The sequence below is a fragment of the Felis catus genome, chromosome C1, assembly GCF_018350175.1.
Source record: "Felis catus isolate Fca126 chromosome C1, F.catus_Fca126_mat1.0, whole genome shotgun sequence".
In the NCBI taxonomy this organism is placed as follows: Eukaryota; Metazoa; Chordata; class Mammalia; order Carnivora; family Felidae; genus Felis; species Felis catus.
The window spans coordinates 165,505,119-165,528,115 of NC_058375.1; the positions used below are offsets into that span (position 1 = coordinate 165,505,119).

At 33.1% G+C, this 22,997-nt stretch overlaps 1 protein-coding gene across 3 annotated transcripts in view; it reads left to right on the forward strand.

The window, feature by feature from the left end:
* Window positions 1–22,997, forward strand: part of AGPS (alkylglycerone phosphate synthase) — a 144,145-nt gene that overhangs the window by 70,566 nt on the left and 50,582 nt on the right. For all 3 annotated transcript variants that reach the window (XM_045033989.1, XM_023259484.2, XM_045033991.1), the window contains exons 9-11: window positions 590–715; window positions 3,452–3,560; window positions 14,414–14,541. In XM_045033989.1, coding sequence (XP_044889924.1) covers window positions 590–715; window positions 3,452–3,560; window positions 14,414–14,541 — 363 coding nt within the window. The remainder of the gene's footprint in view (window positions 1–589; window positions 716–3,451; window positions 3,561–14,413; window positions 14,542–22,997) is intronic.

Here is a 22,997-nt window from a genome sequence, read left to right on the forward strand (position 1 = left end):
ACTATTTAATGTACAGGAATGCATGATCTGCATCACAAATAAATGATGGTATTACATACAGGAAACCTAGCCAGATGGCTGTACATTAAAACACATGACTCCTTGAGAGAATTAAGTACAGGCAATTTGCTTAGATTTTGTGCAGGCCTGCTGCATATTATATTAGGGTAGGGAGATCAGAAGATTAAGTGCTTTATTTATTGAAAGTGTTTAGGTGAAGTTGGCAGTTATTTAAGCATAATCTGATCTCCATAAGTACTTAGGTTGTGTCTTTGTGGTTAAAAACAAAGTAGGGAGAGTAGTTGGTATTTTAAAATAAAAGGATCTAATGAAGAAGATTGGCTAGCAAACCTGTGGAATTGTCTTTTGGTCCACATTTTTCAGTTTTGTAAGGTTTTCCACTAGGCAAAAGCTTAAAAATTGTTTTGGATGAGCATGACAAAAGTATTTCTTTTTCTATATAGGTTTTAATGAGTCCAAATACCAGTGACAAGTAGACATTTTAAAGTGTGAAGAGTTAATGTGTTGAGTGCTGTGTTAAATGGGATCATTTTCACTAGTAAAATATTACATTTTTTTTGTTTTTCAGCTTAAAGAAAGTGGTTATTGTACAGGTCATGAACCGGATTCCCTGGAATTCAGCACTGTGGGAGGATGGGTATCTACTCGGGCATCGGGCATGAAAAAGAATATCTATGGCAATATTGAGGACCTGGTAAATTTTTTTCTGGTTATTATGTAATAATTGATTAGTCTATTATTATAAAGTGATTAAAGCCTTTTTTTTAGAGTTGGATGGTAGAGCCCTACCAAAAGTATACCCTTTTTGATTATAGTAAAGTTGACTATGTATAATGGAGGCAGTTAAAAGATAAATGTGGTCATTATTTATGAGTGCTCCTTTTCAAGTGACTGATATTTAAGCTTTGTAGATTCTTCATAGTATCAGTTGTAAAATGTATAAATATTATTTTATAAGCCTCATGGAGTCTCAGTCTTCAGCTACCAAGGTTTTAGTCTATTTAGGTGATCTCATCACTGCTACTCTTTTTGTGCCTTAGGAGAGTTTATACTTAATTTTCTTAAAAATTGTTTTCTGTATACAATTAAAGAGCCTGATTGAAAATGTCCTAGTAGGTGGCAGTATCACCAATAATGGTTTATGTTCACCCCATTTTATTTTAGCTCATCTGGTACCAGTGGTCTTGGAATTAGTGCGATAATAATTTAACTATGGACATCCTGGCTAGGGATTAGGTATCATTTGTTCCATCTGTAGCTTTCCCAGTGAGTAGTTGTATGATCTTGTACAAATTGGATCACCTTTCTAAATTTCAGTTTCCTTTTCTGTAAAGTAGAATGACATTCACTGCACAGAATTATTTTAAGTGTGTATTATAAACACTTAAAATGTTTGCACTACCTTGTTTTTTTTAATTGAGGATATTTTAGAAATTACTTTTTTTTTTTTTTTTTTTTTTTTTTTGCAAATTCAATTTCAGAGGAGAGAATTTAATCCTTTTGCTATTGGATTGTTAAAAACTTTATCATAGTTAAGCAAACATTTAGTACTGCTAAAGCATGTAATTTATTTTAATCCTTTTTTTGAAAATCCTTAAGATCACAAATTATAAGCACATATCCTAATGTGCTTATTTGCATGTGTATACCTAGCTTTTAATATAAAAAAGAATGATGCTGTGTTTGATCTAGTCTTTAAACTGTTATCAATATATTAACTTATAAATGAACATAGATGTACACATCATTTTTAGAATGCATATAATTCTTTTACCAATAATTCAGAGTTTATTAAAGTAACTCCCTATTAATGAATGTTTAAATTATTCTTGATTTTAAAATTGTAGAAAATAAAGGGGAAAGTATCCTTTTTAGTAATTTCTTTAGTATACATCTCTTTAATCACTTTCTTTGGGCAGGTTCCTAGAGCTTGATTTGTTGCATCAAGATGTTTATGTTTTTGTGTCTTTGGGTCTTTGTAGCCAAGTTGCTTCATAGAAATTGTTAATCAACATTCCCACTAGCATTATGAGAATCTTTATTTTACTGGACCTTTTATTTATATTTTTGCCTTTTAATTATTTATTTATTTAATTGCTTCTGAACGTAAACTTTTAAAGTGTGCTTATTGGTGATTTTTAGTTTTTGTTTTGTGAATTATTGATGTCCTCTGCTCAGTTCCTTAAATAATAAATAGACTATTTTTGTTTATCTGTCAAAAAGGCATTGCAAAAATGTGTTGGATTTTCACTTAACCATTTCCTGATTTGGATCTCAGGAACTATTTTTGAGTAACCCTTCAATATGCTTACTTCTTTAGTGGTGTGAGACCTATACTACACACATATCTCTTTTCTACTCTTTTTTTTTTTTAAATGTTTATTTTTGAGAGGGGGAGAGAGAGAGAGAGAGAGAGAGAGAGAGAGAGCGCGCGCGCGCGAGCATGAGTGGGGGAGGGGCAGAGAAGGGTGAGACACAGATTCTGAAGCAGGCTCCAGACTCTGAGCTGTCCTCACAGAGCCCCATGCAGGGCTTGAACTCATGAACTGTGAGATCATGACCTGAGCCGAAGTCAGATGGTTATCTGACTGTGCCACCCAAGCACCCCTCTTTTCTTCTCTTTAATTCAATCACATCATCTCCCTCTTCATCCCATTTTTGACCTGATCATAATTAATATTTCATTCTTTTCACTCTTTTCTACTAAGTGGGCAAAGCAAGTAAGTTGTGGGTGGGAATAAGGCAAGAATAAATTTTTTCTTAGAATTCTAAGCATCTGGATCAGTGCTTGATGTGAATAATAGTGCTTCATAAATATTGTTAAACGAGTAGAGGAATGAACCTGTTAAAATATGACCATTGCTTATTTTTTTTTCATCCTTTAGTTCTTTAAACCAAACTAAATTTGGTTTAAAGAAAAGTGCTTTTCGGGGCGCCTGGGTGGCTTGGTCGGTTAAGCGTCCGACTTCGGCTCAGGTCATGATCTCACGGTCCGTGAGTTCGAGCCCCGCGTCGGGCTCTGTGCTGACGGCTTAGAGCCTGGAGCCTGTTTCCGATTCTGTGTCTCCCTCTCTCTCTGCCCCTCCCCTGTTCATGCTCTGTCTCTCTCTGTCTCAAAAATAAATAAACGTTAAAAAAAATTTTTTTTTTAGTTAAAAAAAAAAGTGCTTTTCATTTTTTAAGATGATGAATATACCCAAACCATTAATATTATTAGAATGATTTCCCCCCCTTTTAAAGTTATATAAAACTTATTTTTAGTCTAAGAATTATTAGAAGGTACTAGAATTCTGAAGGGTGTCATCATTTATCACTAATCCAATGTTTTTAAAAGTAGAGTTTTTTTTAAATATATATGGACGTGTGTATACACACACACACCATTCACTGACAAATATGTAGAATTTATATCGTGCATTGTATTAAACAGGTGGTTCATATAAAAATGGTAACACCTAGAGGTATAATAGAAAAAAGCTGTCAAGGACCTCGTATGTCAACAGGCCCTGATATCCATCACTTCATCATGGGATCTGAAGGTAAATATAACGAAATTTATTATGAAAAAATAGAGGTTAGTGACTAGTTTTGTGAAAATCTGTGATATTGTGATATAAGATCTTTGAAAGAAAGGCATGTTTTATGTATTTAAAGGTGATTTTTTTTTTTAGTTTTATTACTTTAATTTAGTACTTCATAGTAGTTTTTATTATGAGAACATCTTATTAAACATCCTTTTACATTTTGGTTTTTTATAGTTTTAGAGATAACTTAGTCTTTTTGGTATTTTATTTTTATTTTAGACGTTTCAGTCCATGATTTTAGGAAGAGTAGCTGTTAAGATTTAAAATGTGTGCTTTAAAATTTTATATTATTCTCTATTCTTGTCTGAATTATCAGGGGGGAAGGGACTGAGAAAGTATTGTGTTAGTGTCTTGTCTTTCTGTAGTTGTATCTTTTGTTACTTGCTATTTGATTCTTTGAAGAAGTGGAATTTCAAATTCTGTTGATTTACATATCTTTTAAAACTTGTTTTTTTTGTTTTTTGTTTTTTGTTTTTTTTTACTACTTAACTAGTATTCTTTGCTTGGTTACTTAATGCTGGGTGAACTAGAATGTAGTTCTTTATCTTATACAAAACATTTCATTCCTGTACTGATCAGGAAGAAACTAACCTTCCTTCTATATTGCAAACTAACTGTTATGTGGTGAATTTTATGGATAAGATGAACACAGTCTTTATTTTTCAATTTGTAGAATGGTAGAGAGGGATATCCCTTAAATTCGGAGAAATAAGATAAAACTAGTATTTCTAAATTAATGGAAGAACTCATTACGAATTTAGAAGGTGGTACAAGCTAAAAAAGAGATAGACTTTCAAAACATTTAGCTTATTCATGGATACGAGAGCAATTATAATAAACTAAGGTGAAAGGGCATAAATTTCATCTTTTGATAGTAATATCAAGGAGGGAAAAAATTAAACTGTGTCTCAGTGACATGGTAGAGGTCACCATTGATTTGATGACCAGTGGTACAGCTTAGATATTTTTTCATAATAATCAATGATAAACCTTTGTCAAGATGTCTCAACAGTTTACTCTCATTCCTTTTCTGATAAGTATACTCTTCTATGAAACAATAGAACTACATTTTTAATAAAAAATGTTAAATTCTTTTAAAATAATACAATTCTTTGATAAATATTCTACAACTTTTCATACTAACACATCTAAAAGTTAACTAAAATATGTAACTTTTTGCTATCAGGTGTCAAATTGAATAACAAATAGGTATTAAAACTGATAGGTATTTTTAAAAATATATTTTGTATAATTTTTTTTAATGTTTATTTATTTTTTTTTTCAACGTTTATTTATTTTTGGGACAGAGAGAGACAGAGCATGAACGGGGGAGGGGCAGAGAGAGAGGGAGACACAGAATCGGAAACAGGCTCCAGGCTCTGAGCCATCAGCCCAGAGCCTGACGCGGGGCTCGAACTCCCGGACCGCGAGATCGCGACCTGGCTGAAGTCGGACACTTAACCAACTGCGCCACCCAGGCGCCCCTAATGTTTATTTTTGAGAGAGAGTGAGCTAGAGTGAGCAGGGAGGGACAGAGAAAGAGGGAGAGAGAGAATCCCAAGCGCTGACAGCACAGAGCCCGATGCAGGACTCCATCCCACGAACCATGAGATCATGGTTATGATCTTAACCGACTGAGCCATCCAGGCACCAAAAGTGATTGTTATTAATTATACTGTTGATGCAATTGGAGTCAACTTTATACATATATATTATCTTTTCAGGTAACCATATCAAACATTTTGTTTTTCTTCCATCACTTAGTATTTTAAAAATTTTGGTTGCTAGGTATTATGCTGGCACACTAAAGGACACAGGTAATAATTGACCTTTATAATACAGTATGATAAATTGTGTGATAGAAGTAAATATAGGAGAAATATAGACAAAGTTTGCATTGATGGATGCTTAAGAAGACCTCTCCAGAGGGGCCTTACCCTAAAGCGGTCCTTGAAGGTTGATAAGGAGTTGAGGGAATAAGGTGGGGAGGGGGTTGCCTACAGAGAGAACTGCATGGCAGACTTAAAAGTGAGAACAAGCTATGTCTGCCTTGTGAAGCTGTGAATTTTTCAATATAACTGGAACATAAGATCCAGCTGTAGGGTGGAGTAGGCAGCAGGTCTAGGGGTAGAGTGGTAAGGATTATAGGGTGGCTGGAGAGATAATTTGGTCTTTCATGCCTCTTAAAATAGTTTAAACTGGATCTAAAAGACTGGACTACCTCTCTCAATAGTAAATTATCATATGAATTTAAGGAAGGTAAACTAATAATAAAGTAAGATAAGAAATATGATTTATTAAACATATATGCTAGGGTAAATTACTGTATTTAAATGAGATCTTATTATAAACATACATGTAAAATGCCATACTGATCTAAAAGCATAACATGAAATCTTTCAGATCTGGATTTCAGTCCTGGTTCCACCACTTACATTTCTGTGACTTTGTGTCAGTTAGGTAATTCTTTATGCTAGTGTCCTCAGCTATAAAATGGGGATAATAAAAGAATCCATCTTATTAAGCTTTTTGTGAGGATTAAATGAGATTATGATAAGCAGTCTATAAGCATTTAGTAAGTTAAATTTATTACTATTGTTGCTGTGTATTACTTTGGCATCAGTGATCTTTCCAATGTATTTATAGTCCCTAATCTCCATCTCTGTTTGTATGTGGATATAGAGTCATCTTAATATAGGCCAGGAGACAGCATGATTGGGAAAGTAAATTTATGCGAAATCATTTTTTTTAAGTTTTATTTATTTATTTATTTTTGAATTTTATCTTTTTAATCTTTTTATTTAAATTCCAGTTAGTTAACATACAGTATAACATTAGTTTCAGGTGTACAATATAGTGATTCAACACTTCTTTGTATCACCCTTTGCTCATCACAAGTTCATATTCTTTTATAATATGTATTTTCATCTACTATTTTGAACTATCTAAATAATAACCTGCTGCCTTAAGCGTGTCATAAGCTTTTCCTCAAGCTTTAGAAACATTTTTTCTTGCTACAGTTAAATCATGTGATGACAGCCTTGAAAGTATTATCGTTCAAAAATGTATTTCCCTGATCCTACTAAGTTGTACATGTGACTAACCATGTTAAATTTAACGTTTTTGTCTTGTTTTGAGTTACGAATTTTTCATAATGATTTTTTTCAACAAGCAGCTTCTTCCCATTTTAGATGCTAGAATGTGATCAATATAATGAAAATTATAATAAATAGTCAAAGCATCTGAAGTGCTTTGCATTTTTTTTCTGGTGTATGGAATTTACTAGTAACTTCAAATAGCTTGCTCTTTTATTTGGAAAATGGTTAAAAGTATATTTGTATTTTTTAACCCATGACGTACCCTTGTTTTAGCCTTTGCTCTGTGTTGAAGTAAGTAAAATGCTTACTATCAGTCCTTTTATGTAATTTTACTAGTCACCTTTTGGTTAAATAAAGCTAACCCTTTACTAGATTCCTCCAGAAGGGCACATTGTGTATCTCATGAGTTCTAGAATGTTTTAAACTGTTTTCCTCTGACCTGGATACCAGCAGGACAGCTTGGGTGGATATAATATCCATGGGTTGCACTTTCTTTCCTTGTTTCTTAAAAATGCTGCTCCAGTGCTGCCTGGTTTTATATGTTGTTTTAAAGAAATCTAATGCTAGCTCTTTTGCCTTGTAGCTTCTTTCCTTTTTTTTTTTTTTTTTTTTTTTTTTTTTTGCCTGGGTGTCCTGAGGATTTTTTTCTTTATTATTGAAGTTTACTACTTTTATAGATCAGAGTTGATTGTCCTAGGTTGTTTCACATGGTACCCATTGGACCCTTTCTGTGTTTATATTTAGGTCTTCTTCTATTTTGGAAAGGTTTTTTTATATTGTAGTGTCAATGATTAGGGGTTTTCTCCCAGTGTTTTGATTTTTCTTCTTTAGGGATATAAGTTCTATTTCAGCCCCTATTTCTCTGACCTTTTTTTCAACTTTTTATTTCATTTTCTTTCTCTTGGTTATTTTCTTGCTTTTCTTCAATGCCCTTTATTAAGTTTTCATTTGAATCTATTCTCTGTTCTCCTTTGAATATCTTATAACTTAGCCTTCATTTTTTATATGTTTTGTTGCTGTTGTTGCTGCTGTTCTATTTCTTCCCTGAGATTGGTCATCTCTTGTTTCATTGCTTCTTGCTTTGTGTCCATTTATGTTTTTAGTGTTTGTGTTTTTTTAAGTATATTATTTTGAGAGAGAGAGCATGCACGTGCACGAGCAGGGGAGGGACAGAGACAGGGAGAGAGAGAATCTCAAACAGGCTCTGCGTCCTCAATGCAGAGCCCAACATGGGGCTTGATCTCATGAACTTTAGATCAAGTCCTGAGCCGAAATCAAGAGTTGGATACTTAACTGACTGAGCCATGTAGGCGCCCCTTTAATGTTGTATTTCTGATTCAAGTATTGTTTTTAATATCCCCAAATGCTTGCTTGACAATACTTAATTCAGTTTGAAATGTTGTTTTACGTTTTTTTTTTTTCTTCAGGATCGTGGTTGGTTTAGGGGAGAGACTTTTTATTAGCAGAAAAGCTTTTATTTATATTTTCTGACTTACTGCAGTAGTTTTTGTGGATTTGGTGTGCTTTTTTTCTGTTGCTATTTATTACTTAGAAAGGGTTCCTAGTTTGGAAATGTCCTTTTCTGTCACTCCTCCTCTCTTTTGTGCTTCTTGTTTTTGGATGGTGGTATTGTTGGTGGGAGAGGGTATGATGGCACGTCTTCTTTCTCTCTTATTTCTTTAGGATCTTAATTTTTTCTATTATACTTTCCCTTCGTTACCTTTTCTCCAAGGAATACCACACTTCTCTGAATATCATGCTCCCCTTGCTTCTCTAAGGCTGCCATTTCTGGTTCCTCCCATTTTCAATCCCCTCTCCATAGCCAGGGCCTGTATAGCATTTTGGCATTATTGTTGCATTTTTGCATTCTGTGATTCTGTCTATGCTTTCTTCAGGTCCTCTGATACCCTCTTCCCTTTCTTATGAAATCTTTTAAGCCTCCCATTATTTTCTACCCTTACAAACTTGCAGCAAGTAGAAGGCTGTAGAAGGTCTTTTGGAATTTTTTCACTTTATTTCTACTTCACAGGTAATGTGAAGGTCAGAGTGTTTTTTGTCTCCTAGTAGTATTGAAGGTTTTATTTCAAGCCATACAGAGAAAGACAGATACCATATGTTTTCACTCTTATGTGGATCCTGAGAAACTTAACAGGAACCCATGGGGGAGGGGAAGGGAAAAAAAAAAGAGAGAGAGAGGTTAGAGTGGGAGAGAGCCAAAGCATAAGAAACTCTTAAAAACTGAGAACAGGGGCGCCTGGGTGGCTCAGTCGGTTAAGCGGCCAACTTCGGCTCAGGTCATGATTTCACAGTCCATGAGTTCGAGCCCCGCGTCGGGCTCTGTGCTGACAGCTCAGAGCCTGGAGCCTGTTTCAGATTCTGTGTCTCCCTCTCTCAGACCCTCCCCTGTTCATGCTCTCTCTCTCTCTGGCTCAAAAATAAATAAACATTAAAAAAAAAAAACTGAGAACAAACTGAGGGCTGATGGGGGGTGGGAGGGAGGGGAGGGTGGGTGATGGGTATTGAAGAGGGCATCTTTTGGGATGAGCACTGGGTGTTGTATGGAAATCAATTTGACAATAAATTTCATATATTTAAAAAAATGATAGCCAAAAAAAAAAAATGAAGGTTTTATTTCAGCATTATTTGTGGTTTTGTTTTACTTGTTGATTTTTATGGGGTTTTTTTTGGGGGGGGGGAGTAGAGAGGGGAGAAGTTTCAGAATCAAATGACTGCCATTTTCTTTGTCCTGAAGTTACCTGAAAGTATATTTTCAAATTACAAAAGATTTTATTTACTTTAAGCAAATAGTTGCATTTTATGTCAAGTAGCAATTGAAGCTTTTAGTTTTCTTGAGAACAAACATTACATTTGAAAATTATAAAACAGAAGATATTTAAATTTATTGCAACATATTTTGGATAAAAGAGAAAGAAAAGTGAATGATATATAAACCTCTATGATGTCATCTTGCCACGGAGTTATCTATAAGTAATAATACTAAGTAGATATAAAATATGAAGTGAATAAAGTGGTATAATGTACATATAATCAAGTGATAAGTAGTCCAAGTCTTTCATATCACTCCATTGACAATACTCCCAAAACAAAAGAATCAATAAATACAATAAAACAGAACAGAAATGAGCCTTTTGATTAAGTGAATTTAGATATATCCATTTGTGATGGGCTAATTTGAATGTAAATCTGAATGGAAGCTGCCCTCAAACTGTGTTTGAGACCTAGGCGATTTTGCTTTCACAGTGGGACCCCTGTAGAGCTAATAGCTAGATAGTTTCAGAGACTCACCTTAGGCATTTCACTAACCTTACAATAATGCAAAGTCTCACTTTACTGATTTTCATCTTTTTTAACCTAACTTATAATGTTATGGTGGATTTTACTACTTCAGAGTCCTGCTCTACTACATACGAGGCAGTACAGGTATATAGGGGTTTAAGGCATAGTCACTTTTCACTGGTACCTTAGAATTTTGATGTAGAATTAGAATTTTAAAGGAAGTTTGCTAATGTAAAGGTATATATATTTTAAAATCAACTTTTTGAATAATTACATGTACAAAATTAAAATATGGACAAATGTACAAAATTCAAAAGGTACTGAAGGATGTACAAGGGAAAATCTGCCTTCTATCCCTGTCTTCCAAGCATCTCCCTTGTTCAGAGTAAACACTTAACTGCTGTATATCAGTATATATGTATGCAGTTTTAAAAACACAAACAGGAGTTTACTACTCTTTGCTTTACACTTCATTTTATAAAGCTGAGTCCATGTAAGTATCATTACATTTAGAGCCACTTCATTCTTTTTGACAGCTACTTGAATGTATACTGATGTATTTAACCAGACCCTCATTGATTGGCATTTAAATGGTTTCTGGCTTTTTTTCCTGGGTTATATTTAGGTTATGTTTAGATTATATTCTATAATTCAAAGAAATATTTTCAAATGGCTTCACTTGTCAGATGTTAAGGAAATATTTCACAAAAACCTGGGAACTTGGAGTTTAGTTTTAAATAGATGTTTTCCTGTCTACAGTCAAGGCTTATATTGACCTTTTTCTTAATGAATTTCAATCTGGTGACTGTTGAGTTTCAGCAAGTATTTATTAAATTTTTCTGTAATCTGTGGTCAGATTAAATAGAGGAGATGATTCCTGTGTTGAGGAGTATATGCCTGTCAAATTTCAATTTATTTGTAGAAAGAACTTTTAACATCAGATGTTAGTTCCAAGGCTATAGAAGCTTCTAAAAATGTTGAAAAGAGTTGAAAGAATTACAAATAAGTTTAGTGATGGTGTCACTGTAGTAGTAGGAAGATTAGCACCATTAAAAATTAAAGTAGTACTACTTGTATTGGTAAGAAAGAACAGGTGTGATAGAAAATTCTGTGCTGGTGGATGAGGAGACAGCATAGTATTAATAGTTTACCTGTCAGCCTTTTGCCTCTTTGGCAAAGGTTTAGAAGTTCTCTTAGACTCTTTCTATAGTCTAAGATATCTATTTCTTAAAATTTTTCTATTTGTAAAATGCATGATGGTTAGTTCCTTATTTAAGGAAATAACTCTGAAGTTTCATTTGTAATTCATTTGGAGAATTAAGTTATAATGGTTATTTTAAAATAGCTTTATTGAAATACAGTTCACAAACCATAAAATTCACCCATTTTAAAGTGTATCCCTTAGCAGGGATAGTTCCTGAGATTAGTGTTTGAGAGTCTTTTCTGAGCATGGTTGGGGTCCTTCCCACTGTTTCTATACAGGCAAATTAACTGGCCTACAGTATTGCCTTTATTTTCAATAAATTAACCTATGTCCTCCCAGTTGCCTTTTACCAAATCCTCCACTGTTTTGAGAGTGTTTTAGGCTTGAACTTCTTCATGCTGTGTTGCAAACAAAGTAATTTTCTTTGGAAAGAGATTAGGAGCTATTTTTTGGTTTGTGTTCCCTTACCCCCTCCCTCCTCCACCCTGTAAAATCTCTGAGCCTTGATCCTGGAGGCGAAGGGAGGAGAGAGGAGCAGCAGAGCAATGGCATGCTTTTCTCTGAGGACATCCCTGCTTTAATAGCTCAGTGCTAGGGAGAAGAGAGAAGGAAAACACATCTTCTTGGTTTGCTTCTCCTGGCAAGATACCAACTCTTTGCAAGCCAGGCCAAGGGTGATTGGCCCTCCAGTATTAATGTAACACTCCAAGTAGAGCCTCTGCCCCACCAGCTAAGGTTGGGTACTAGAAGTGAGCCAATCTCTTCCCCACTTCTGCCACATCTTGGTGGTATGTGCCTGGAATGTAACTTTAGGAAAAGGTAGATGAGGGCAGTGTTGTTATATGGAAAAGGATCACAGGTTTTTCTGAAATGAAAAAAAAGTTTTCACGTATATATTTCAGAGAAAAGAAAACACACATCCACACAAAAATATGTGTGTAGATTTGTATATGTATTCACAGTAGCATTATTTATAGCAGCCAAAATGTGGAAACCTATGGAACTTTCAGCTCTGCGAGGGGAGAGGGACTGAACATTGAATTAGTGGTTCAATCAGTCATGCCTCTGTGATGAAGCTTTCATAAAAATTACTAAAATGCAGGTTTTGGAGAGCTTCCATGTTGGTTAACACATGGAAGTGCTGGGAGGGTGGTGCATCTGGAAAGGGCATGGAAACTCAGCCCCTTTCACCATACTTTGCCCTCTGCATCTTTCTTTTTTTTTTCATCTTAACTCTTCCTGAGTAGTATCATTTTATATTACATTGACAAGCTAGTAAAAAAAAAAATGTGGAAACCCAAATGCCCATCAACTAACGAATGGGTAAACAAAATGAGTTTTGTATACATTGGAGTAATAGTTCATAATTTTAAAAAAATGAAGTACTAATACATGTTATAACAGGGATAAACCTTGAAAACATTGTCTAAGTGAAGCCAGTCACAAAAAAACACATATTGTAAAATTCCATTTATATGAAATATTCAGAATAGACAAATTTATAGAAGTTAGTGGTTGTCTAGGGCTGAGTATGTATGTGGGGATGGGGGGGTGATGGAGAATGACTGTTTCATGGATATGGGGTTTCTTTTTTGGGGTGAGGAAGATGTTCTAAACTTAGATTTAATGATAGTTGCATATATCTATGCATATACTGAAAAACATTGAGTTTTACACTTTAAATGGGTGAATTTTATGGTCTATGAATTATATCTCAATAAAGATGCTAAAATAAAAGATAAAGTCTAGTCACTTGTTATCTTTTAAAATTTACAAGATATATCTACTTTTTATTCAAATACTCATCAGGCCAAACTTGCAGAGTTTCTGTAATTTTACAAGTCATAATGGGGTCATATTTGCTATCTCCATAGGCAGTCATTTGTATATGTGAGGAACATATTGTGGTCTAATGTAATTTACTTTTTATTTTTTTAAATTTTTTTTTTCAACGTTTATTTATTTTTGGGACAGAGAGAGACAGAGCATGAACGGGGGAGGGGCAGAGAGAGAGGGAGACACAGAATCGGAAACAGGCTCCAGGCTCTGAGCCATCAGCCCAGAGCCTGACGCGGGGCTCGAACTCCCGGACCGGGAGATCGTGACCTGGCTGAAGTCGGACGCTTAACCGACTGCGCCACCCAGGCGCCCCCCAATTTACTTTTTACATAGTAAAAAGTTTCATAGTTTTCTATCTTGTATTCTATACTGACATTTTGAGTATATTATAAATTTATTGAACGCTTTTTTTGTGATACTATTTATTTATTTAATTTATTTATTTATTTATTTATTTATTTCTAGTGTTGTCATTAAGTTCTCCAATTCAAAGATTTCCGTCTTTATTCTTTTTTTGTGATTCTCAGAAAATTTACTGCTAGTGTTAATAATTTCTAACATTTGTACATCAGAAATCACTGATTTGAAAAGTGTGACATTGTGAATATAATAATTTTTAACCATGTCTCTTCAAATATTTTAGTATAGTTATTTAAATCATGTAGAATATAGTTTATATTTAACTTGCTATTTTCCTCTTTGATTTTTCTCTCCTCTGTGTAATAAAGAAAAGAGCATTTGTTTCACTAGTGGTTCTCTTGTGCTAGATATTTATAGTAACTATTTTGTCTCTGAAATATCTGTTTTTTTTTTCTTTTTGTTTTGTTTTTTGTTTTCTGTTTTACAAGGGCATCCCAGTGTTGCCTTTGTCATTGTATGAATTCTTAGGAAAAAAGGCGAGATAATAATAGTCCCTCTAATTTCTTCTATCATTTTAAATTCTCATAGAGGTTTCTTTTTGCCCCAGTAAATTGTTCTCACAGTAAAAGTAGGCACAAATATCAAAATATACTTTTGTCTGAATGTATATGAGATATAAAAACCTGTTGTTTTTAAATTTGTTTTCTTTTAGTAGGTTGTAATGCTTTTCAAATGATTTAAAAGTAACCTTGGAGAAGGGTTACCTTAAAAATGTCTTAAAGTATTTATATATAACATAAGAAAAATGTATTCCAAAAACTTTTTTCAGAAATTATAAAATGTTTGTTTTCCTAAAAAGACTTGAGTAGCCATTATTCCCCACATAGAATAGATTAAATAGATTTAAATATGAATAGAATAAATTAATAGAATAAATAGATAAAATAGATTTAAATATGACTTAGAAAATTGGCATGTGATATATTGGATTATTCCCCCTTCTTTTTCAGGAACTCTTGGTGTGATAACAGAAGCTACAATAAAAATCAGACCAATCCCTGAATACCAAAAGTATGGCTCAGTAGCTTTCCCTAATTTTGAACAAGGAGTAGCCTGTTTAAGAGAAATTGCAAAACAGGTAAAAACAAACAAACAAAAAAGAACAAAAACCCACCCATATATATTTATAGTTTAAAAATTCTGCGTAACTGATTTTGTATGTCACATATAATCTTCATATTTAGTTGTGTTATATATGTGGTTTTTCCCCAGTTCTGTATGAAAAGGTAATGTAAAATCATCCCTGTAAGTGCAGTTGCTATTTCTTTATTTCTTGGTTTAAAGAGCGCTGTGTGATTTTAAGCCAAGGTAAGGTATATACTTGGGTTGATGGCTTTGAATGACTCTGCCTTTAATGAATGTTATGTTTTCTTAAATTATTTTTAGGTAAGATATTTTGTGATTAATTTGAAGTAATATATAATTTTTCTTAAACTAAGACATTTATTGAAATTAAAATAAATGGCTGATTGTCAGTGATCAAAAATATAGAAATTAAATATAGGTAATCAAACTTTATCAATACTTAGAATATGCTACTACTAGACCCTACTTTGTTTTATAATAGTACCTAGGCTATAGCTTAAGTTAAATAACATAATATAACATAATATATTTAGCTATAAGTTAAGAAGAATTCCCATTTTCTGTTCCCTTATTTAAAAAAAAGATATAATATTAAGGATTTTTAAAAGACTAGGTCGTATCAAGTAATTTTATTTCTGTATTCTGTGTATCAGTGTAGAAATTCTTGCATTTCTTTAGGTATTTGGTTCATTATTTGAACTACGATGGTTTGTGAAAAATTCTCATTTCAGCATTTCACAGTGGGGAGGAAATCAAGGGAGTATACTGCAGCCTGTTTCTTCTTGCTTTCTCCAAACTCCTGGAGTTCTTTAGTACTTCCCATCAGCTGTATGCAACTAGAATCTTGAGGCAAGGGACCTTTCCAACCTGACCCATATAGGTCAGCCTCCAGGTATATCATGAGCAGAGTGAAGCGAGGATCTGCTGAGGCAAAGGAATGATATCCAGCAAATACTCCATATTCATTGTGGACTCTTTCAAGTACGGAAATGGAAAGTGGTCAAGAGTCTTATCTTCCCACCATTCTATGACATAAATGTCTTAAAGAAATTTAAAATAAGCAAAAATATTTCACAGTTACTCACATATTTACCATTTTTAGGGTTCTTTCTTTCATATATTCAGTTTTGCTTTCTGAGACATTCATTTTTTCCGTTAGTTTTCTGCTTGGAGGAGGTTCAGCTATATGGTCACTTAATCTAACAGTTGACAAGGATAATTTCTATAATTTCCAGGTAGCTTCAGTTACTTATCAGTTAAATTGCTTCCTGCATTAAGATTTAACCATAGGCCCCTTAGTCTTGATTGTCTTCCTGCTGGGTGAGAGAATAATTTAAAAAAGAAGTATAGTCCTAGAATGAACATTCTTAAACTACTGGCAGGTTACTTTGGTGGTGGTAAAGCAAAAACAAGTGTTAATAGTTGAAACTTTTACAAGAAGAGCTCCTAATTCCTAGAACCTTGGGGATATTATATTATGGTTAGGGTGCTAGAATATATAGTTAAGTATTATTCTATTTGCTAAAATAATGAGATGATATAATATTTAAATATTATTTTAATATATAAATATGTAATATGCATTACATATTAAATATCAATATACATATATTTAATGTAATATTAAATATTATATTTAAAAGCAGGACTACTGAATAAAGGAGAAGTGGAAATAAGTTTCAGGGGTAAATACTATTTGTTATTCTGACATGATATCTGAGCACTGAGTAGTAAAGTTCAAGCGTGTTCTGATACTTGTCACTAAAACCTTCCACATTTAAAGGCAAAGGAAGACAATTTCAAATTTAAGATAGCCTAGATGTTAAGGAATAAAAGAACTAATTGCAAAGTGTTATGGTTTTGCCTGTGAGTTAAAACCTAGAAGAATGGAAAGCTAAGTTTTCATGTTGTTTTTTGTTTGTTTTGCTTTGTTTAGAAAATTACTGTAAGTAAGTTCACCTATTAAAAATCAAACCAAACCAAACATTTCCCATTATTAGATTGTATTTTCTTATCAATTTCAATCTCCCTTAATGATTTTTTTGTTTTCACCTTGTATTATAATTTATTCTTGGTGTTAAGTACTTTTATTTGTTTCTGTCTTTGTTAAGCTTTATTATTTCCCCTCCCCAAAAAAGCTTTATCATAAAATTTATAGTTCGTAGTATCTCTCTTTTTCAAGTTTTGAATATGACATCTTTTTAATTGGCTATTGTTGTCTCCATTTTTTATGGCAAAATAAGCAAGAATGCCACATTGGATTTTTAAAAATAATTACAGAATCGATAAAACTATCTGATTTATATGTATTTTCAACAAAAGATCTTTGATGAGGTCGCATTCAGTCTATGTTGGTCAAATCTGCCCCTTCACAAGCTCTCCACTCTGTAGAACACAGATTTAGTAGACTTGTGAAAAAATGTTGCTAGGTGATCTTGGAAGTAAAGGTAGACATATTTATGCTTTCCTCTTTTCTGCATTGTAAATATGTAAATATATCTTAGGTTTCATTAATGAGAAATGATGTACAAATGTATCAGAATCCTAAATTTATAATTTTATTAAAATGGAAATATTGGATTTAAACATAGTTGCTATAATCTGATGCAGTTTTTGTTACAATTTAATATATGCCCCTGATAGAAAGTAATAGAGAACTACTTGTGCTAATGAAAAGCAGGGGGTGAAATTTTCCTTCATCCTTGCAGAAGTCAGTAAAAATTGCGCTTTTACTCGTTTTAAAAAATTCTTTGGATATTCACCAGTGACTGTAATCTAAATTGACTACACAAAACTGTATTGGGTATGTAGTTTGGAATAAACAAAGGTGATAGCTGATAGAAAGTGCTACCCTGTGGTTAAAGACCTTAAAGGAAAGCTCCCCTCTAATCTATAGTTTTAATAAATTGGTTCTGTGTACTTGGTAATAGACAGTTTTTAAAGGCATACATACCACGTGACTAGAAAGTTTGTCTTTCTTGAAACTGATTAAAAAGCCTAGATAGATACTATTTTATTTTCAAATATTACTTGTATGAATGAAACAATTGCTAAGAATAGTTACTGTGATTTGGAGATATTCCACTGTTTGAGGAACATATATATTTTACTTCTGCACAGACAGATAAGTATGAATGTTTACCTGCCCTGGAAATGGGCAAATGCTTGTATTATGGCTTAGAGACATTTACATATTAGTTTACAGAATGTACAAATCTCACATGTCAAGAATGGAACGACGTGTGCTGCCCTGCTTTGTAACAGTATTCTCAGGCAGAAAAATTGAGAAAATGATCAGATTTTGGCACTAGTTGTTCAATTTGCAATTTGGAATTTCAGCTGATAGGAAGAGAATTAAGATCCATTAAAATAGATGATACATGGTTTATGATTGTGCCAAATTCTTGATTGAATAATGATTTGGCTGGTTGTAATTCCTCACTGTCACTTCATAGCACTTCCATTTTTACGGTATTTTCAGACTCAAGTTGCTTTTGAAATGGGAAACTGTATTTTGGATATGTATCTTTTGGAAAGGAGTATACATCATTGTTTACAAATAGCAAAGTGGGCTCTTTGTATATTTTCATCACTATTCTTACTGAAGGAAATAAATTAAGCAACTTTATACTGACAGCAGAAGGATTCTACTAAGGTCTCTCATCTAATCTTTGTCCACGTGAGGATTGTCCTCTTTCAATACTTCACTGCCTTGTGAGGAGCTAGAAAGGAAGATTTAGTAGAAGATTAATGTGATTCTATCTAATAAATGGCAGTCCAGTATAATCTCCAACTTAACTCAGTAGATGGGTAAGTAAGTGATTTTTAAGACTTTGAGAAAATAGATTTCTTACTGTAGCCTCTCAGGTGAGAGGAAATAGTGTTTTTTAATCAGAATATCAGTTTCAGGTATATTTTATTATTCTCTTATTGTTTAGAAATAACAATGTTATTGTTTGTTTAGAAATAACAATGATATTTTTATAAAGTTTTAAGGGAAAAAGGGTTGAAATAAGCTCAAATTGAGCAGTTTTTGAAGTCTGGGATTTTCCCTTCCCAGTAAAAACTTAAGAGTTATGCCCTGTAGTATTGAGGGAGGACCATATGTTCCATTAAGAGGAAACACTGTATGTGTGGCACATTTCCGTATGCATTCCTCCGAAAACTGTCTTTCTCAGTATCAGAACTAGGTTTGTAGAATTACAGATTGAAAAGGGAGGTTTTTCTCTCCCTGTCTTTTGTCAAGGTGTGGCCCATTCTACCTACCATCACTTTTATTTTAAACAGTTTTAAACTGATAGGGTGTTGTTTTTTCTAGAGAGTTTAGACCGTAATTTGGAAAGAAATACATAGTTCATATTTGACACCTCAGACTATTATGTCTCAATTCTGAATTGTTCTGTCTTAAACTTGACTTATCCTGGAGGGGTTGAAATAAATTGAAAGGAGTTAGGTTTAGCAATTACATTATAAAATAATTAAAACTGCTTTATATTCAGTGGTAATTCTTGGAAATAATAATTTGTTATGTGTAGAAAAAGGCATTGTTATTTTAAATCATTATGTGTGTGCATGCACGTGTGTGTGTGTGTGTGTGTGTGTGTGTGTGTGATGCTTTTCTCCCTCTGAGTCAGAGAAAATAACCTAGCCCCTAGCCAAAAGTTTGATTAATTGGATTCTTTACTATGTGATCCAGCAGAATGTGTTAAACTTGAGGATAGTTACAAGACATGCTTTTAAGCAGGAGCTACTCAGAACAAGTCATTATACATGTACAAAGTGAAAAATGAAAATGATGAACCAGAGACTGTTTGGCATTATTGGCTCTTCCCTTATATAAATGGAGGGAAATCTCTACTGTATAATATGTAGCTGCAAGCCAGTATGTGACTTCCAGTAGGACTAACCAGTTATACGAATAGCCTTAAATACTGTCTGATTTTATCTGTGGTACCAGCTCTGAGGAAGAACCAATTATCTGTCTACATTTTAAGTTTTTATATATAGAAATTTGCAGTTAGCAGAATTCTTTTCACATATCCTTTTTTAAACATTTTTTTGTTTATCTGTATGTAAGATAGTGTGCTCTTAACTTTATATTCAACAAGGTATATTGGATATTGTGTAAATTAAATAGACATGATTCCTGTCTTCTAGTAATCACTACAGATGTTGCATATCATGATAAATTTTATATGTTTAAACTTTTGTATGGCTAGGTACAAGGAGTTTGGTATTGGAGCTTTGGCTTCTGATATAGTGTGAGGTTACTAGACTATCTCCAAAATAGACTCAAGGTTTAGGAGTTTGGGCCATTCTAGAGTCTACACTGAATGTGTGATTTACTTCTTGAAGAAACAAGCCTTTTCAATTCAAAGGTGTTAAACAAGGCACCAAAGATATAGGACTACCATTCACTGCTTATATTTTATGTTTATGAAGTTGGAATAGTAGAAATCCCGATGCCTTTTGAGATATGTTAATATCGAATTTCTTTTGCTAGTATTTAGTAAACTAAGGGAAACCCTCACAAATAATGTGTCACATCTGCAGTGCAAGTTCTGGTTTTCTCTGTGATAAGAAAGAGATACGAATTAGTTCCATAAAAACAGATTTTGCAGAAATCTTTTGATGTTTTTCTTATAGGGACTTTTTTTTTTTTGGAGAAAATGGTTAGATTGAGAAATCTGTTGCTTTTTTTAAGTTGTTAGTAAAGAGAATTGTACTCAGAATTAAATAAGACTAATGAAAGTGGTTGTTATTTATTTTTCAGGCTTATATATTAAATTCCTGGTTGTAACATCATTAAAGGGAAGAAATTGTCAGCAGTTTGACTTAGTCTCGTACTAGTGCTTTGAGGTCAATGTGATTATTTATTTCTTCTTTGCTTGGGTAAAACAAAGATAATTGATATTTCCTTAAGGTCAATAATGAGTTTCTCATCTCTTTTCAGACTACTTATTACATATAAAGTATACTTGGGACATCAGATATTCTAGTAAAAATAAATTTATCGTAGTAGGAAATAAATCAGTTATTTTATTAACTCCATTTTGAGTAAACAGTTTTTGTTTGATGTTCCTTAAATTCCCTGAATGTATTATTAACCCACCAAAAAAATTACTTGGTAAAACTATTCTCTCTCAGGTTATTTCTGGTCCCATACCACTAGGGGTCACTTTAACTCAAGAACCCTTTTCCCCCTTTCTTCATCTATGGAATACTCAGTATAATTGAAAAGCATGGGAGTGAATTTAGAGCTCAAATTCTCCGAATTTGTGATGTCTCTAACTTTTAAAGGAAATATTTTTAGGTTTTCAAATTAGTTTCATAGCAATTGAAACATAATGTAGTCTTAACCATAGGTAGTGTTACCCAGATTGAATGTTATTTTTTAAGAATAGAAACATTATTTTGGTCTTTCGATTATAGGAACTTACAATTAGTGATACTGGCAGGTTTTCATATAAAATTCTAAGAGACTTTTCTGCTTTTTTTTTTTAGAATGATGCACAGTGATTTGCAAATAATCAATGGCCAGAGGATCATAAAACAATCTAGATGCTGTTTTTTAATTTGGGTGCTTTACTTATGAGAATTTACTTGTGATGATAACTAAAATACTCATTTACTGACTTTTTTAAAAAAATGACACTATTAAAACAGACTTAATAAAGCTGTGGTTTCATTTTGATCATTTTTAAAAAGCCAGTATTGAAAACTAATATTTATTATCTACATACACCAAATTCTCTTTAGCTTTTTATTCTTTTTTGATAAGTGTTAGTAGTTATTCTCATTTGATAAGTGTCTGTAACCATCTACTCTGCCTCAGTACAAATAGGAATAGTCCATGACTGACTCAGCTTTATATGACTCAGCTGTCAAGTTAAAATCATATTCAATATTATTGAATATTGGTTGTTATGTGTACCAAGTTCCTGAAGCTTCCTTACTTATTTTTCCAACTTTTTAATTTGAAAGTTTTAAGCATACAGAAACTTTGAAAGAAGAGGATGGCGATCACTTGTATGTTTATCTTGTATATTCAACAATTGACTTTTTCTTATGTTTGTTTTAAATGTTTCTGTATGTGTTTTCTGGGCCGTTTAAAATTAAGTTGCAGACATCATGGCACTTGATCTCTTAAGTATTTAAACATACATCTCCTAAAAATAAAGGTGTTTTTCTTCACAGCCACAATACTATTATCATGTCGAAGAAAATCAACAGTAATTTCTTTAATGACATCCAGTGTTCATTCTATAAACAGATTATTTCAGTTACCCAAGATGTATTTTATGGATAGTCTTTTCAAACCAAGTTTTTATCAAGGCCTGCATATTTATTGTATTTTAGTTGTTTCAGAGATTGATTTCCACTACAGATTTATTGTACTAAACATACTTTCCCCCATTTTCTGATATATGTGTCTCTGTGCTGAATGTTTTCCCTAATAACACTTGATATAGGTACAGGGGTAGTAGAAACTAGGTGACGGTAGGAGATGGAATTTACAAGTTGTTGGTACAAATTTAAAAGTTGTTTTTGGGGAGGGTAGGTGCTTGGCTGGCTCAGTCAGTAGAGTGAGGATTGTGAGTTCAAGCTCGACATTAGGTATAGAGAACTTAAAAATACAATCTTAAAAAAAAAAGTTTCGTTTTTTGTTTTTTTCTAAGAATGACAGAAGGGCTCTGAATTCTTTCGCATGTTACTGGTGTGCTTAAGCCAAAACATATAAATATATATGTAATATGATATTGTTTATTTCATGCAGAAAAGAAACTTGGTCTAATTAGGCATCATATGTGTTATTAGAAGTTGATACGCCTGTTTGAATAAGAGCATTTTGCGAAAATTGATTTTTCTGTAGTATTTTGGAAACTGGTTTGGCTTTTAGAAGCACAGCCTAATTACAAAGATACCCTTATACCAAGATTTGAAATTACTCAGGTTGTGTGTGTGTGTGTGTATAATAACTGTATAACACGTAGTTTTCATGTAATTTTTGTTTCAGGTATGACTTTAAAGCTCTTTGTGTTGTGTGTGTGATGTATGTATGTGTGTGTTAGGTGATTTTTTGGGGAGGCTTTGTGGTCTATTTGAAATATTCCTCATCCAGCAGTCAAGATATCTTGGTCCTAGTTTGTCTACTTAACAGTCATATGACCTCAGACGAGTCTTTTAATCTCTCTGGTTCTTATGTCCTCATCTGAAAAATGGGGATAACACCAGTTCTGCTACCCTGATGGGGTTATTTCTTATATTAGAGATGTGAAAACAACCTGGACATCACAAGACTCTATAAAAGTAAGGCAATAGGTTATTGTTATGGTATATATGTAAAATTACCTAATACTGTTTTCTTTAGATTTGGCAGTGACTTTTTAAAATATAGATTGAATAATATCACCTTTAGTACCAAAGGTGAGTAAATTGTGTAGTGCT